The 17,031-nt window shown below is 50.9% G+C and overlaps 1 protein-coding gene across 3 annotated transcripts in view; it reads left to right on the top strand.

Moving 5' to 3' along the window:
- The first annotated feature begins 842 nt into the window (after window positions 1-842).
- The window catches only part of PRDM6 (PR/SET domain 6), a 101,564-nt gene continuing 85,375 nt past the window's right edge, over window positions 843-17,031 (top strand). For 2 of the 3 annotated variants that reach the window (XM_041760412.1, XM_041760413.1), the window contains exons 1-2: window positions 1,312-2,024; window positions 10,996-11,303. In XM_041760412.1, the coding sequence (XP_041616346.1) occupies window positions 1,448-2,024; window positions 10,996-11,303 (885 nt within the window). In that variant the 5' untranslated portion in view covers window positions 1,312-1,447. Of the gene's footprint in view, window positions 979-1,311; window positions 2,025-10,995; window positions 11,304-17,031 lie in introns of those variants that run through there. The other variant, XM_041760411.1, reaches the window with a different exon arrangement.

The following is a 17,031-nucleotide window of genomic DNA, read 5'->3' as shown; positions in this document are numbered from 1 at the left end:
CCTTAGGCACCCGGGGCTCGCGCCTCCCGGCTCACCGCAGCCTGCCTCCTGGGCTGCAACCCGGGGTTTCACAGCAGCCCGCTCCCCCCCCCGCCTCCCCCCGCCAGGCTTTCTGTGGGAAGTTGCGCGGCGGGCCGGCGGACCCTGGCACCCGGCAGTGCTCCGGGAAGAGTGAGCCGGGCGAAGGCGCGAGCCGGGCGCTGGGACTTGGTCCACCCGCCGGCTGGGCGCGCCCGCTCCGCTGCGGACGCCCGGGCGCCTGCGGACACGCATCCCGCTTTCCGCTGCTTTCGGCATCCGGGCAGGGAGCTGGCACCTCGAAAAGACTTATCATGGGCAGAAAGAGACAACAGGCGAGCGGGAGACGTCACGCCAAAAACCGAGCAGGCGGGTGGGTGGGGGAGCGTGGAGGAGTCATCGGTGCGGGCGAGGCGCACGGGCGGCGTGGGCTCCACCGACTCAGAACTTCCCCCTTCCCCTCTCCCCTCCCCTTCGATTATTCCGGCCGCCTCCGCCTCCCCCACTCCCCACCTCTCTCTCTCTCTCTCTTGCCTCTCCCTCTGTCTCTGTCTCTCCCGTCTCTCTGTGTCACACACACACACACACACACACACACACACACACACACTTGTATTTTGTGCTGTCGTAAAACCCACGTGTCCAGCCGGGAGGCTGCCAGAGCGCGGAGCTGAGGAACCGGGACCCGGCGGCGGCGAGCGCAGCAGCCCAGCGCGGCTCCGGTCCGCGCCCCGCTCGGGCCGCGCTCCCCCGCGCGCTCCCCCGCGCGCTCCGCCGGCCTCCGCGGGCCTCCGCTCGCTCGCCCGCCGCCCGGGAGGGTCCCGGCGGCCCCACCACCTCCAGGGCTTTCCTTTCCCGCGGCGCAGGGGCATGTAGTGCACCCGGGACGCACACTCTCCCGCACGCTCGCGGACACACACGCGCGCACGCACGCACCCGCCGGCGGCCCCGAGTTTCCAGGTAAGGCGCGGCTGGTCTGGGGCCGGGGTCTGGGGCCCCGGGGACAGGAGGCTGGAGGTCCCGGGCTGGGGGCGGGGGGCGAGACTGTCCCGCCTCCTGGCGCCGGAGGCCAGCGCGGCTCCGGGGCTGCGCCACTCCGGCTCGGGTCGGCTCCGGGCGCGGGCCGCGGGCGGGGGTGCGTCCTGCCGCCGAGTCCTGCGGGCGAGCGCCCGAGCGCCCGGCTTCCGCGGGGCGAGGCGGGGTGCACGGAGCTCCCTGCGCGCCGCGCCGCGGCTTCAGAGTAAACTTTGCGCCCTTGGAGTTGGAGAGGGGGAGCGGCGGCTCCGGGCTGCTGCAGGCGGAGCCCGGGCTCAGCTCTCGCCCCAGGGTCTGGGCGGCCATCCTCCCCGGCCCTCTCGCCCCCGGCCCCGGGGCCCGGCTCAGGCGCCCTCTCCTCTCTGCCCTCTGCCCCCAGCTTGAGAGGCCGGACATGCTGAAGCCCGGAGACCCCGGCGGCTCGGCCTTCCTCAAAGTGGACCCAGCCTATCTGCAGCACTGGCAGCAACTCTTCCCGCACGGCGGCAGCGGCGGCCCGCTCAAGGGCGGCGGCGCCGCGGGTCCCCTGGGCGCGCCGCAGCCTCTCCAGCCGCCGCCGCCGCCGCCCCCGGAGCGCGCCGAGCCTCCTCCGGACCCCTTGCGCCCGCGGCCCGCCTCGCTCTCCTCCGCCTCCTCCACTCCGGCGTCCTCCTCCACCTCGGCCTCCTCTGTCTCCTCCTGCGCCGCCGCCGCCGCCGCGCTGGCGGGTCTGTCGGCCCTGCCCGTGGCGCAGCTGCCGGTGTTCGCGCCTCTGGCCGCCGCCGCCGTGGCCGCCGAGCCGCTGCCCGCCAAGGACCTGTGCCTGGGCGCCGCCTCGGGCCCGGGGCCCGCCAAGTGCGGCGGCAGCGGCGGAGACGTGCGGGGCGGCCCGCGCTTCCGCTGCAGCGCGGAGGAGCTGGACTATTACCTGTACGGCCAGCAGCGCATGGAGATCATCCCGCTCAACCAGCACACCAGCGACCCCAACAACCGTACGTAGCCGCAGCCCGCGCGCGCTCTCCAGGGCCGCTGGCGCCGTCGAGCGCGGGCGCCCATCGGGAAGGGGGTCGCGGGGCCGGGCCCCAGGGGGTGGGCTGCCCCAGGCCGCGGCCCCGCACCTCCCAGACCGTCGTGGCAAAATTTTCCCAACGTTAGAGAAGGAGAGAGAACGGATGGGATGCCGGGTGGCACCTCAGGGTTACCCCTACCTCGTCCCCACCTCCCCTCCCGGCTTTGCAAGCCTTTAGACCACAGCGGCTCGAGGACCCGGCGGACAGACCTCCGCCCTCCCGCGGGATTGAGCCCGGGGCCCGGCGGGCGCCAGCTGCGCACGCTGGGGGCTTGGCCCGGCCTCGGAGGGACGCGGGAGGGACCCTCAGCGTTTCTGGGGAGCGTGCACTCCTCCTGTCCCTCACCTCGGGAGTTAACTACAGCAGCTCACTTTCCACCCGTGGGGTGGGCAGGGGACGCGCCGAGAGCTGCTGGCTGGCAGGGCCTCGCCCGAGTAGGAATTTTGCATGACACTGGGTCAGTCTCTCCCTGCAGGCAGGCATTATTCTTAGGTCTTCTATTTATTTAGAAAAGGAGGAGAAGAAAACTTGCCAGCTGCTTAATGAGAAAACGTTTCCGACTTTGGGGTAGGGTCATTCCCAGCGGATCCCGCGTACTCCGCGCACCCTTGGTCGTTTAAACGTTTGTTCGCAATCCGTAGGCTCGCTTGATTTGCTTTTTTTTTTTTTTTTTTTTATGACTCTGACAGTAGTTCTGTATTAGCAGTGTACGCTCCTTGTTCCCGAGTAAATGGCAAATGCCTAATTGAAAAATTAAGTAAGTGCCTAATTCAAGCTGCACGGTTCTCCTTCCTCTAGCTTCGATTCCTGTATTCAGATTTTCAAAGGCTTCTCGCAAGTACTGCTCCGTTTTGCGGTCTTGAGACAAAACGCTAACTGAAGACCAAGAATATGTATTGCTCTGTATCCAGTCCTTTTGGTCGTATCAGAAGTTAGGATACTCTTACACCTAAGGCATTGGTGTCAGTGCTCGATACACTTCCAGAGATCTCTGGAGAGAGTATTAAAGGTTAAGAGAGTCAAGTTGAAAGCAGTAGAGGATTTGAAAGATCAGCGCTCACTTAGCTCCTTTCATCTCATTCCCTCGTTTAGTTTCTGCATGAGGAAAGTTGATGATAAACGAGTATAATCATTCTGTTCTGAATAAGTCCCTTCTTGTAGAATGTCTACCGCTCCATGAACTTCTTAATTCGTTGTAAAAGCAAAATAACTACAAATTTTAGTTAAAGGACTCTTGGTGTCACTACTTTGATGAGAAAACACTAGCCACGAGCCTAGTGATGGCGGTGGTTCAGCCTTTTCAAAAGGGATGGGGATCATTTTTCTGATGGAGATAATTATTACTAACCATAAAAAGCAGTTGTATTTACTTTTTTCTCTCCAGAGTTTGAGGGTAAAGTACTAGTTTAAAATGAGGGTTTCAACTCAAATTTGCCCTGCTGTTAGGAAGACGTTTGTATTCCAGAGTTTAGAAAATTTTATAAAATGATATCGTCCTAATGGACTTCAAAAAAATACTTCTCTTCCTCCTGAATTTCTTGAACGTGTTGTTTTCAAAGCAGTTCTTTTAAAAATGTGAATTAAAAAGACAAGAAATGCTTTGGAAAAGACAGTCCTTACTGCTAAGTGAAATACAGTCACTGTGGGCTGAGAGTACTTTATCAAACTTGCACTTTCTCTTCTGCATTAAATGATTGTTGGCAAAGATGCCAGCAGCACACCCCAAAGCCCTGGCTGTGCTCTGAGTGCCTGTATTGTTCACAATGCAATCTTGAGGCTCAGTGCATTTTCACCAGAGAAAAACCTAGATTGATCTGAGAAAGAACTGGGATAGATTGCTAATTAATATATGGCTATTGAGCCAGTTTATCATCCAGGTAACGTTTTCCTCTGACTGGAGGAAATGAATTATGATGTATTTAAATTATTCCCATTGTGTTATCTTCTGGTATCTCTTTTTGAGTCAGCTGGACTGCTTCCCCTGTGCGAAGTGCAAGGGAAAACACAGAAGGCAAAGAAAGTCAGATTGCCCTGTTAGAGTTACACTTCACATTGCTTCCTCATTAAAGGGCATTTGAGAAAGAAAATAGAAAGCTGAGGTAGCTTTGTGTAATGCTGGCCAGCCAGGCCTGCCTTTCTTGCAGAAACTTCTCTGGGCAAGAGCACACACTCGTTTGAAACCTTGGGGTGCATGTTTTGCAAAGATGGATTGAGAAGTGATTGGGTTTAATCTAACGAGGGGATCAAAACCAAACAGAAATGCAAAGGGTGGGAAACTGTTGGTCCTCCATGGCGGGGGAAGTTGGTCTGCTGTTTGCAAGGTGGTGAAAACCAGAGCTGCTCCCCATTCCCAGGTTGTATGCAGTTGGGGGTGGGGGTGAGGTGAGAGGCTGCTCAGAAGGGAAGTGCCCAGTGATTTTTATCCCTACCCGCCTCCCCCCCCCCACATTTTCCTAGTTTCAGGTTCCTGCCACCCATGCTCTTGTAAGAGCATTCTGTGAAATGACCACTCAGCATCGCTTCCCTTTATTAGTATTTAAAAGGTGTTGAGTCATTTTCTCTTTTGCTCAGGAGGCAAAGACAGGGACCCCCTCACTTCTCTTCCCTTTAGAAGAGTCGCTCTTTGCCTGCAAGCCGCAACCCAGTAACACGTGTGAATCATTAACACTCGCTTCACCTTGAAACTTTATTGGCATCTTTGGCAAAGGCCACAGTGAAGGCATAGCGGAGGGTCCTTAAAACACACACACAAAGACTTAAAAAACAGCAGACGCGGTATAAAGCTAGCCGGGTGAACTCTTCCAATACAGTGCTCTTATCTGTGTGGGTTAATTTATTCCACGGTGGAAGGACACTTTCCACGGACCCTCTGCAGGCTGCTGTGCCTCCTGCTTTCATCTCCCTAACACCGGTGGGCGGTTTGCAACAGAAAAGGGGGATGGGGGTGGGGGGCTTCCTTCCCTGTCCTGTGTCAGCGCCCGCACGCCTTTGCTCCCTGGTTGCCTAAAGCCATTGATTACGTCAGGCGCCTTCGCTGTGGCCTCCTCCCGGGTTCTGGGAGCCGGTGCCTTGCCTGAGACCCTGTCACTCTTCTTGGAAGGTAGCGAAAGGCAGCCACAGGGCGCCCCTGGTGTTTGTAGGCGCGATACCTGGCGGTGTGATGGGGGGCGATCACCTTTCCAGACCTTTCAGGGAAGGTGCCCCTTTTACGTATCTGGGAAGGGGTTGGGAGCTAAGTCCGCCCGGGGTCTCCGCGGAAGCGAGACGCTTCGCAGCTTCCCCAGCTGGAGGTCTCTGCCACTTTCCGTCTCGGGGGAGCTCTGCTGCGCAGGGAACAGTGGTGGGAACAGCACGCGCAGATGCTCCGGTGTAGGAGCCGGGCGCGAGGCTCTCCGGCTGGGTAGCGCCAGCCTTTCCGAGGGCTGGGGAGGGGCTGTGGGCGAGAAGGGAATGGGGGGGTTCGTCCAGAGGGGTTAAAGAGGGAGCTAAAAGGAGAACGAGTATTTTCTGACCTTCCCTAATCTCTTCGCACCCAGTTGGGAGACGCAGGTCCTGTCTTCGGGAGCCCCCGAGCCCAGCAGCCCCGCAGTGGGGTCTTCCTGCTACCGAGGCACGGACCGCGCCGGCCACTCCCGCCCAGCGTCCCCGCTGTCAGCCGCCAGCGACTTAGATTTCAGACCTGGTCCCCGGTGGGAGGGAGGCTCGGAGTCAGCGTGTGGGCTTTTGTGTTGTTCTATTTTTCTTTTTCTCTTTTCTCTCTTTTTGTGTGCAGGCCCAGCCCCATCCCGTAACATACATGATTTAGCTATTTTACATCATTCGTTATCTAGCGCCCTGAAACTGAACATAGAGCCATATATTAGATTGAGGTTAGAAGAGGTGGCGACTGTTTATTTAAGGTGATAAAATGGTCCATCAGCAGTAATCTCCATCGATATGTGCCACCAGGAGATGAAGGATGAGGGGACAAGCCACAATTAATTGCCCTATAGTTTTGTAGGAGAGAGTGGAGCCAGCCCAGACCCGCTTCGATCCCCTCTCCGTCCTATTCATCATCTCCGCATTGTATACGGCGGCCTCGCAGGGGCAGGGGCAGGGGCAGGGGCAGGGGCAGGGGCTGGCCAGGTTTATCTCGGCGCAATATTCTCTCGCCCGCACACCCTGGCGCTCCCATTTAATTTATTAATACGGTCATCGGAAGACAAATAAAATCCACATTGCCCCCCCCCCCGCCCCTCCGCTTTCTTTCCCTCCCCCTTTGTCTCTCGCGCTCGTCCCTGGGCCCGGCCGGCAGCAGGCGGAGCGGGGCAAGCCCAGCGCCTGTGCCACTCGCGCGGAGCTTTCTGCTGCCCTACGGGGAGCCCTCCCGAAGGCTCCGTGCGCCCACCGCTGGCTCCCCTTCCCGGCGGTGGCGGCGCTCAGCCCGCACGGCCTCCCGGACGTGCCTCCAGGACCCCGCGGGAGGGAGGCCCTCGCCCGGCGGCGGCAGGCGAGGTGGGGGGCGGCGCGCGGGAAGGCCGGGGCCGGCAGGCGGGGGCCGGGGCCTGCGCGGTTCCGACGGGGCTGCGGGGCCTCCAGCGGGCCCGGGCCCAGCCGTGCACCCCGCCCCGTCCAGCGGCCGGCCCGGGGCTGGCGGAGAGGGCAAGGCCGCAGCCCGGGGGCGGGGGCGGGGGCGGGGGCGCGCCGACCAGCTCCGCCGGCCCCGGACCCCGCCGGGCCTCGGGACCCCGGCGACCCCGCGCCCGCAGCGCGCACGGCGCGGCCAGCAGGCGGCACTCCCGGGGCGCTCGCCCGCGGGATCGATGCGCGGCCGCCCCGCCGGGCTTGGCCTGCGGGGCCGGGGGCCGCCCCCTCCCCGGCGGTCGGGGAGGATTTATAGCTTAGTTGTCCCTGCCGCCCGGGCGGAGAGGCAGGCTTCTCGGCTGCTCCTCGGTGTCCTTTCCAGAGGGGGGTGAGGGCGGGCGCAGGAGGCCCAGAGGCGTCGGGGAACCCAGGGTCTGGGTGGGGGTGGGGGGGCCTCCCGCGGTCCTGGCTCGGCCGGGCCCACACGAGTCCGTCACCTCTGCAAACAGGGAAGAAAAAAAAAGGTCTCGAAACGTTTTAAATTTCACCTTTCCTAGAACAAGAAATGAAACACCAGAAAAGAAAACCATGCCTGTTTTGCCCCCCTTTACCTTAAAAAATAGAGCCGCTTTCCATTGCCACAGTAGTGTACGCACTTGGGGAAATACTCAAGAATCCACGAGGATGTGAAAGAAAGAGTGGAAGTGCGCTCTTCGTGACACCGAAGTCAGTAGGTGGCTAAGTCTGTGACCTAGGGAGACCTCCTTCCCTTATTCAGGGCCACAGAAACAGGAGCCCTGACATCCATTCACGATGAGAGGAGGGACCATGATCTCTGATATTGCCTAATTCGAAAATGGCATTTCAAAGTATCTTGCTTGGAGAATCTGATATTTCTCACAGATAGAGAAAACACTTTCCAAATAACAATTATGGACTTTCAGAAAATAACCCTGATTTTAGGATAATCTAGGAACATTTATTTGCTTATTCTTTATGAATACAAATACACTTGTATTATGTATTGCTCGGCGTGGAATGCTGTATGTAACGTATGCATTTATTATGTGTGTGTGTGTATATATATACATGCACATATATAAAATACATTTGGGGGGTGCACTTTGGGCATCTAGCCAGCCTTCTCCCTCCAACCTTTTCTTGTAGGCGTTTATGGCTCCTTTCTGGAAAACACTCTGCTAGCATGTTTGTCTATTTGTGCCACATTTGTCAACCCCGGAGTAAGAACTTGTCTTAAGCATCCTCAAGCTCCTTTGGGACCCTGAGACACAGAGTCAGAGGCCAGTTATTTTCAATGGCAGGGGTTTTGTGTATTAAAAAACATCAGGATATAACGTGTATTTGGATGTAATTGGTCAACTTCTCCAGCAGAATATTTTGATATAGCACAAAGTGGTTTATCAGTTAAGACTCGTGTAATTAAAGTGGATTAGCCTCCCTTACTCTCTGGACTTTACACACAGGTAGTCTTCTGTATATTGGGAGAAACTCAGCTTTTTCTTTGGCAAAATGCCACTATTAAGTTTTTCAACACCTGCTGGAGGCAACTGAAATTTAGTTGGTAGAAGAGAGTTTTAGAGGACTTCTTAGAGAAAGGGCTAGCTGTAGTTTTATCATGCATAGCAAATACAGGGAGTGAGTTTGCTGTCTGTGGATTGGTGGCTGGAGTTCCTCCTTATTTTATTACTGATGTAGTTGGGGTGATAGTGCATGTTGTGGAGATGTTGGAAGTTGATGTAATCTCTGGTGTGGACTGGTAGGGAGTGAATACCAACTGCTTTTGCTTCTCACCATATGCCTCACTGAGCCAGCCAGAAAGGGAAAGTAGGTTAAGCAGCTCCTTAGGGTGATTTGAGTTTTATTTTTACAGGACATATTGTTTTTGCTTATTGTCATTTGTTTTAAGCTATTTTTGCTAACGTGCTGAAAGGTCATCTCTGAGGCTAAAATCCAAAGTTATGGACATAATCTGTTCACTTTGCAGTACATTTAACCTCCCCAAACCCACGAGCGTGGGAGAGAGATTTGGAAATTTCTGTTATTCACCGATGCTAGAGCAATTTTTGTGGCCTGCCAAATAGTGCTTTCAGTGAAATACTTCAATTGTACTGATTATGAGTTTGGATGTAAAATTTTCCCAGCTTTCATTAGTCTCCCTAGATCTTTAGATTTGGAGGCTTTGAAGTAGGCAAACTTGACCGTGAATCTTTCTCTACCACTTTCTGGTTTCTGATCCTTGGTCTAGCTACATTGCTCGTGAAGCCTCAAATTACCTCATCTACAAAATGGGGATCATGATATGGTGATTATTCTGAGGTAGGTGTCTGGAACACTGTAGACACTGGGTGACTTTGAATATTTATTGTCTTTTTTTCCATTCCCTCCTTGGTCTTGAAGTAGTTATTTTCACAGTCAGAAGCAAGAGAGGATGTGTGAAGTGTATCTGGAAGGGCTGACATGTGGTAAGGGTAGGAATACTTTCTGTCTAGGCCCTAAAGGCAAAAGTAGAGCCTGACACAGTATTTACATTAGTTGGTATCACTGGGAGAGGGGGCTTTTGTGGGATAGAGGTCCAGAGCATGGGCACCTCCCCACCTGTAGAAACAGGTTGTCTCTTGTCACTTGAGAGGCCTGGGGATATCTCCAAGAAGCTGCAGTCAGAAGGTCCTGTCCTTTCCTGGGCCCTCTTGGGAAGAGTGTGGGAGTAGGGGACTGAGGGGAAGGCACAGCCTGCTGGAGCCTTCTCCACTGAAATAGGATGTTCACATGGTCAACCCTGGGCTTGCTTTGAAAGAAACGGCAAAACCAGGGTTCGCTCTGGGCGGCTGGGTTGCCCTTGGGGATTCCTTCCTTGTAGATTCCTCCCTGACTCACTTTGTGAAAAGTTAGGTAGGCTTGCCTCTGTTTTAGGATGGATGGAAGCACACTGAGAGTGACAGTGCCCTGTGCCCCCAACCCTAGACCTGGCGGACCTGAAGCTGGGTGCAGGTGCTAGGAGGCCTCAAGGGCCACCCGTCGCCCAGCGCTGGCGCATCTACCGATGCCCCAGCTCCCGCCACCCACCAGTTGGTACCCATCCCACCTCCTGTTCGGTGCCCTAGGGCTCAGTTGCGTGGGGGGGCCGTGGCTCCCCAGGGAGGCTGGGCCAGGGAGGCTGGGTTGTGCTGGCGGGCGCCGAGGCTGCCTCTCTGAGGCAGGTCTGCAGGGCCGGGGCGCAGACACCGCGGCTCCGCCAGGCCCATTAATAACCCGGAGGGCGCTGCGATTCGACAGCGCGGTCGCCGCAGGCTCTGCTTCCTGCGGCCGCCTGGCTTTTTCCCATCCAGTTTGAGTCGAGGGACACCGGGCATCCACAGCCACCCGACCCAGAGGGAGGGTGAGGATCCCCTCCTCTGGGCTGCTGGCTGCCCGGGGGAACGTCGGAGAGAGCCGGGTTCACGGCAGTTCTTCCCTCGCATGTAATTCACGAGGAGGATCGCGTGCAGCCTGGGGACCCATCATCTGGGCAGCAGCCACCCTCTCCACTCAGCCATTACCCAGATCCTTAAATTCACTATGTAGTCCTTTTTGGCTTCTGGTAAGAGCTTGCACTCCAGCACAGGCACCCCAAACCGGCTAGAATGGTCCCCCTTTCTCCACCCTTTCCTCTCTGGCTGGAGTGGCCAGTGTCTGGGGTTCTGCACCACCAGGGGCCAAGGACGGCTCCCCACTTTGGTGCCGGCTGCGGGCCGTGGGAGCGGGTGCTTCCCCAGGAGTCGGGAGGGTGCTTCGTGCTGGATGGGTCGCCCGCCTGCCCCGGTGATTTTGGAAGCATCTTCTCTCATTGTCGGAAGAGGAAAACCAAATATACCCAGGCGACCAAAGTAGAATCTCTCTGGGACAGAAGGTTGAGCAAGAGATAGGCTCTTTTCATGGGACAGTGATAAACACACATGGAAACACCCTGGACTGAGAGGACAGGAGAGAGAGTCAGAGGGAACTAGAGAGAGAAAGGCAGAGGGAGAGAGAGATACCCCCCTCCCCCCCCCCCAGAAGCAGAAGGGAGCTGGGGGTTCCACAGAGACAGCCATGCCACCCACACCCAGCAACCAAGGCTTTTGGGGCGCCAGGGGCTCGACTTCCAAGGCAGGGGTGCAGAGGAACCTCTCCCCCATTCCTAGTGGCCCCGGTGCCCTGAAGGTGTCCCCTCCCTCGCAGGTGGCATACCCGGGGAGGGGATGTGGTCGTCTCAGGATTGGCCCGAGGATGGGCCGCCTTGAGCGGCGGGTTAACCGTCTTCCTTCCCTCCCTCCCGCTCGTTCTCCGGCAGGTTGCGACATGTGCGCGGACAACCGCAACGGCGAGTGCCCCATGCACGGGCCGCTGCACTCGCTGCGTCGGCTTGTGGGCACCAGCAGCGCCGCGGCCGCCGCGCCCCCGCCCGAGCTGCCCGAGTGGCTCCGGGACCTGCCGCGGGAGGTGTGCTTGTGCACCAGCACCGTGCCCGGCCTGGCCTACGGCATTTGTGCGGCACAGAGGATCCAGCAGGGCACCTGGATCGGGCCCTTCCAGGGCGTCCTCCTGCCCCCGGAGAAGGTGCAGGCCGGCGCCGTGAGGAACACGCAGCATCTCTGGGAGGTAAGTCACTCATGGCTCAGCACCTCGCCAAACCAGAGCTTTGGCCGGCAAACAGCCTGGCCCTTGGTGGTGGGGGTGGGGCAGCTTACGGGAGAGCCTCCCCTGTTCTTCAGTGGGTAGGGGAGGATAGATTTCTCAGGTCATGCACATGCCGGGTGTCTGCCAAGGTACAGTTCTTAGGTGCAGAGCTTGGCCTGGCGCCTCAGCAACCCAGCCAGGAAGACAGGGCCTACAGGTTCCTGAAGGTGGGATCCCCTTAACAAGCCTCTGTTCCAGCTGGGATGGATTTGAGTTGTCTCCCTGGATCTTGGGAAAAAGAAAAGCCAGCTGAGGTTGATAGAGCAGAGGAGGCCTGGCATTGGGGTGTCAGCTAGGTGAATGTCCCATTCTGAGCTCTTCCACAGTATGTTTTTTGGGCACTGGGCAAGAAGGGACATAGCATAAACAGGAGGAAGAGAGTCAGGCTCCTTTTCTCAGATAAAAACAATTTTGTAAACGTTGAGCTTAAGAGACTGGGGCATGTTTCATAACTTTCAAAGCATCCCGAGTAAGCAAATTACATTGTGAATCTGAAATCACAAATTCTGCTTCTTTTCTGACAAAGTACAATTAGGCAGCCTTCAGCAAGACAGAAAATCTAAACATAGGAAAACTTGGAGCACTTTGATATCACCCAATTCATGATAATACTTAAGTGGCACAATCCCATGTCATGCTATGATTTAAAAACAAGGAATGCATTTGAAAAATGTTCATCTGAGATTTCTTCCAGAGCTTTGTTGTTATTGAGATCCAGTTCTGAAGAGGCAGATTCTTAGCCGTAGGTAATTCCCCCACCAGGTTTAGCCACCCCTCTCACCCAGGGGGTGATTTATGAAATAGAAGATGGTGGAAGTCTTACTCTTAGGGCCATATGTAAATCTGCCTGAGGCCAGGCGGTACAATGGAGTGGGAGTAGCCAGAAAAGAAAGTCACTTAAGTGCTAGAGGCCAACTTGGCAAGGACCTTAGGTCTCCATTAATGGGTCATTTCTACAGCAGCTTGTCTCATACAAGGTTCAGTGGCCTGTCAAGATGGGCATGCTGGCTGTGAGCAGCCTCGTAGTTACTAACTAAAACTCATGGGACTTGGTAATCCACTCACATTTTTGCTGAGCGCTCTGGACAGCACTATCTTAGGCTCTGGAGACACAGTGTTGTGAAAAACAAACCTGGTCTCCACAGCCATTACATGACTGTTGGCATGGGATGCTGGGGCTGGGGCCTGTGCCTGTAAAACCTCCTTTGATGGTGTAGGAGCTACATGGTGAGCTTACAGCCCAGGAGCCCAAGATGGCCTCATGGCGGCCATGGGCTGCGTAGTCTATGGTTATCTTCTGGGGCCCTGTGCCTAGGCTCCCAGGTTCTGTTTCACTTCTGGATTGGAAAAACAATTACACATTTTTAATCTCTCAGGATAGGATTCTTGAACGAGGAAGAAAACGTTGGGCATGTTTATGTCACCAAATAGTGCCCCCCCCTCCTTTTTTTAAACAGAAATTTTTATAGGGAAACAGGGCAGAAGAGAATGGCTCGGTACATAGAGCCAGGTTAGAAGTGAGAGCTTTTTGGATCGGAAAAACTGACAAGTGGGAAATAATCAAAGCATCTGGTTTTGAAATATTTCCCAGTTGGTTTTTGTTTCTGACTAATTAGTTGTAACCTCCAGTGCGGTTTAAAGTTTATAAAACACTTCCAGGCACTTTTCATGTTCCAGTAGTGTTATTAGGAGCTCTAATACCATACAGTTAAAGGTCTGCCAATACTTTTCTGAGGAGATTGTTAAACGATTGTTCAATGGTACAGATTCACTCTATCAGCAAATGTTAAAACCAAACACTGTTATATTGCCCTCTCATGCCCCAGGTTTTGAGCTCATCTGTTTTTACAGTGCCAGGGGACGAAGGCATAAACATGAAAAAAATCCCATAGTTCATAGTTTTGTTATAAAGGACGTGGATGCTTGTGATGTTGGCTGGAGATCACTACACATATAGAATATAATGATACATATTAATACTGAAAGCTGTGGAACCTTCCTTTTGTACCTTTCCTTGAGCTTGATTAAATTAGCACTGTTGAAATAAGGAGAGCGGGGATTGAGAGTTGTTGATACCTCAGTATCAGAGGAGAGGAAATTCGTCTTACCTATTGTTTCAGGTACTAAGTTGGTTCTGTGTTAGAAAAAAGACTTGCTGGGTGTATGCATGCTTGAAGGATCTCCAGATCCCTCCTTCTGAATTCAGAACATGACCTATTTATTTTTATCATCTGTAAGAAGAGTTAGAATAAGCAAACATTTCGGGGATTGAAGGGATATTAAAACTGCAGTGGTGCAAAATCTATCAGTCTACTGGGAGATCCTATAAACTGTGACAGAGTACGGCCAGGTACCTTAGTGCCAATGTCCATTTGTTAAGATGAAACTTACTCTCATAGGGTTTCAGGTTTTTATTAGTATGATTATTTTTAAGCTATGAAGCCTTGAGTTTTTAATTTTTAAGCATTATGATTTATTTTTTTATGAAATGTGGTGATTTGAATTTAAATTTATAACAGGAGAGTCTAAATGCTGGATTGTTCCTTAAACGTTAGTCTTTGCTTTCAAACCTCAATTTTATTGTGAAAAAAAAGTGTAGTCATCGTATTAGGAAAGAATCCATAGTCGGAATACAAGATAGATCTATAGGAAACTTTTGGCAATAATTGTTTAATGACTCACATAATAATTATCCATTTAAAAAAAAACACATTCTTTTAGATATCTTCCAGAATAGCAGGTCGACATAGAGCAGATCTTTAAAAACTTAAAAGCAGTTGAATCATTACCATTTCATTTTAAAAGTCAACTGGAATCGTCTCTCTTCCTCACATTTTTTTAAGTCACTTGCTGATGAAGAAATGTCTTTATATTTAGAGTTCAATACTCAGGTCCTGATGGATCTTACCAGGGTTACTTATCTTTATTTCAGTACAATAAATGGATTGCTAATCTTTTCCCGTCACTGTTTCCAAGTAGATGATGGATTTTTGTTTCAGTTTACAGTTCATTGTTTTTAGTATGGCTGTACTTTATTATACACATGAAGGCTTATTACAGAAACAATCAGATTCACCTTAGTTACTCCCTTTGTTTAATCATTAAAAGCTCTCTTTGTACAAAATGACTTTTTAATATTTAACGTACCTCAGCCATTGAGAGCTTATTTGATTGTTTTGTCAGTGTGCTTTTAGTTAATATTTTCTTTGTGCTAATCATCCTGTTTCTTAAAAAATACAGCAACTTAAAGAAAGTTCAATATCATTCCATTATCTGCAGTATATTTTGACTCTTTGGGGTATCTATGGGCAATTCGAAGAGTTTTTTCTTTTTTTCTCTTTTAAAGCAAGAAGCCCAGGTGATTTTTTTTTTCCTTTTAAGGAGATGAACAAACTGAAAGCCCAATTACTAGTCTTTTTTTTTTTTTTGGGGGGGGGTCAGTTTCTTTTAGAATCAGATTTCACTGTGTTTTACAAAAAATAATAAATTCACAGAGTCTAAAACAAAAACATTACAGGACGGATTAAACAATCACTCGTTTTGCTTATATACATTTATTCCAGCAAGACTTGGATGCATGGTATATTTCTAGCTTATTTGGCCATAATGAGAAAAATCTTTCTGAATGTTTCGCAAAGAAAACATACTCTTTCTCAGCAATTAGGTCTTATTGATGAGAGTGAGATAATTTTGCTCTAATGTGTTTTCTAATAAAGAAGTGAAAAGACACGTTTGATTTCAGCATTTATGAAAACATTATCTCAATTATTAATGTGCCCTTTTTCCCTTGAGATAAATTAATCTAGTTGCACATGGTTTCCCCTTTCTGCTTAACATCAGAATTTAATATGACTGGACCTGAGGAATGTACATCGTGTAAACTTAAAATTCTAGTGGATAGAAAATACGGAAGTTTAAAATAAAGTAACAGTTTAAGATAGGCCAGAATTACCCAGGCCTTTCAAATCAAAGTCTAATTTGACAGGAAATTTTAGTGACAATGACAAAATAAATTGCACTTATTTTCATCCTAGAAAAATTATTCTGCTAATTGAAGTATGTTGTGACTTGTTAGGATTACGGTCAAGGTACCAGAAAGGGCTTTAATTTTATAGAATCTGTCTTTGCCTCTGTAAATTTGAGTGTCTCATTTTCGTTTACACTATGTGAAAACCTTCATTATTTTTCTTCAGAAAATCAAGGGGGAATAACATAATATGGGGTAGGATTTTTTTTGTGGTTTGATTTTATGCCATAATATTTTAGATTTAATAAGAGATTTGCTTTTAAGCAAATGGTCTATTTTTCATCATTACCATTTAGCTTAGGTCAAAAGACATTGATGAAACCAATATTAAAAATATATTACACGTTGCTAAACGTTTATATTTCAAAACCATCATAGGAAACTGGTGCTTGGAGGAAATGATATGACTTCATATTTTAAACGCATTACTTAGGTTTTGTATAATCACCCAATTCCATGTATAGTACTGTACTCATTTGTATATAAATATTTAGATGTTAAAAAATAATTTAAAATTAATTATTTAAAATGAAATTAAAACCACTTAAAAATTTAACAGGAACCATTTTAAAATTGTTCTGGTGATAGCACTATAATTATATAGTCCATAGCTTTGCTTAATAGATTTTGGCTTGTTGGGTCTGATTCACCAAAGCACTAGGGGTTAGAATTATGTGGCTTTTCCAGTTATAGTGAAGTAGAAATTGTGCTTCTTAGTAATTTATCATTTAATATACTAGATTGCTTGTCAGCTTGGTTTTGAATATGTCAATTTCATGAACTCCAAATAAATTCTTCCTAAAAAGAAGCCATAGTCATGTTGCTGTTATGTTTTAAATTTACAGAGGAACAGCTGGTGTATCTCTCTGGCTTTGCCTCATTTGATTTGAAGATGTCTGTGATAGTGGTGCCCATTTGATAGAGTGTGAGCATTTTGTAGTTTTACATAAACTGTAAAACCATCTGCCGCCTCTTGGAATGGTTTCCAGCATTGTGTTCACAATCAAAACTTGGTACTTAAAGTTGGCTTGGCAAAGGCCCGTTCAAGTCCTGGTTCTCTTTGGTTTATGTATCACCCTGCACAGTGCCACTCGTGGTTTTCTAAAATTCAAAAGTGATAGTGCTTTAAAAAAAAAAAAAAGACATCTATTGTAGCCATTTGGAAATTCTCACACTAGTGAGGTTCAATCCAAATATGCATGTGATGAGACAGTGTTTCAGTTGCAAATACTTTATGAAGAGTGATATGTTCTGTATCTGCGGGATGATTTCTCTCATTAGTTCATTTTATCTGTTGTTTACAGATCACTTCTCTTATTGATAATATTTTGTCCATGTGGAAAAAAAAAAAAACCTCATAAGTATTTCCTGTCACAACTGCATATTTCCTTACATCAGGTGATTCTCTCTGCCCCCCCCCCCCTTTCTTCCACACTGACTGGAAAAGAGGATCAAGGAATTAAACTCAGAACCTCAGTCTTCCCCACTGGTAGCCAGCGAGCCGATGAAAATGTGTTGATGGTCATGTTGGACCTGAGGAACTTGCACAGGAGCCTCTTTGTTTTATTATTTTACTGTGTCACTTAAGGCACTTTGAATTATTTGATTAATCTCTTTTGTTAC

This window comes from Vulpes lagopus, chromosome 7 (genome assembly GCF_018345385.1).
Source record: "Vulpes lagopus strain Blue_001 chromosome 7, ASM1834538v1, whole genome shotgun sequence".
Classification (NCBI taxonomy): Eukaryota; Metazoa; Chordata; class Mammalia; order Carnivora; family Canidae; genus Vulpes; species Vulpes lagopus.
This window is presented reverse-complemented; position numbering and strand designations above follow the sequence as displayed.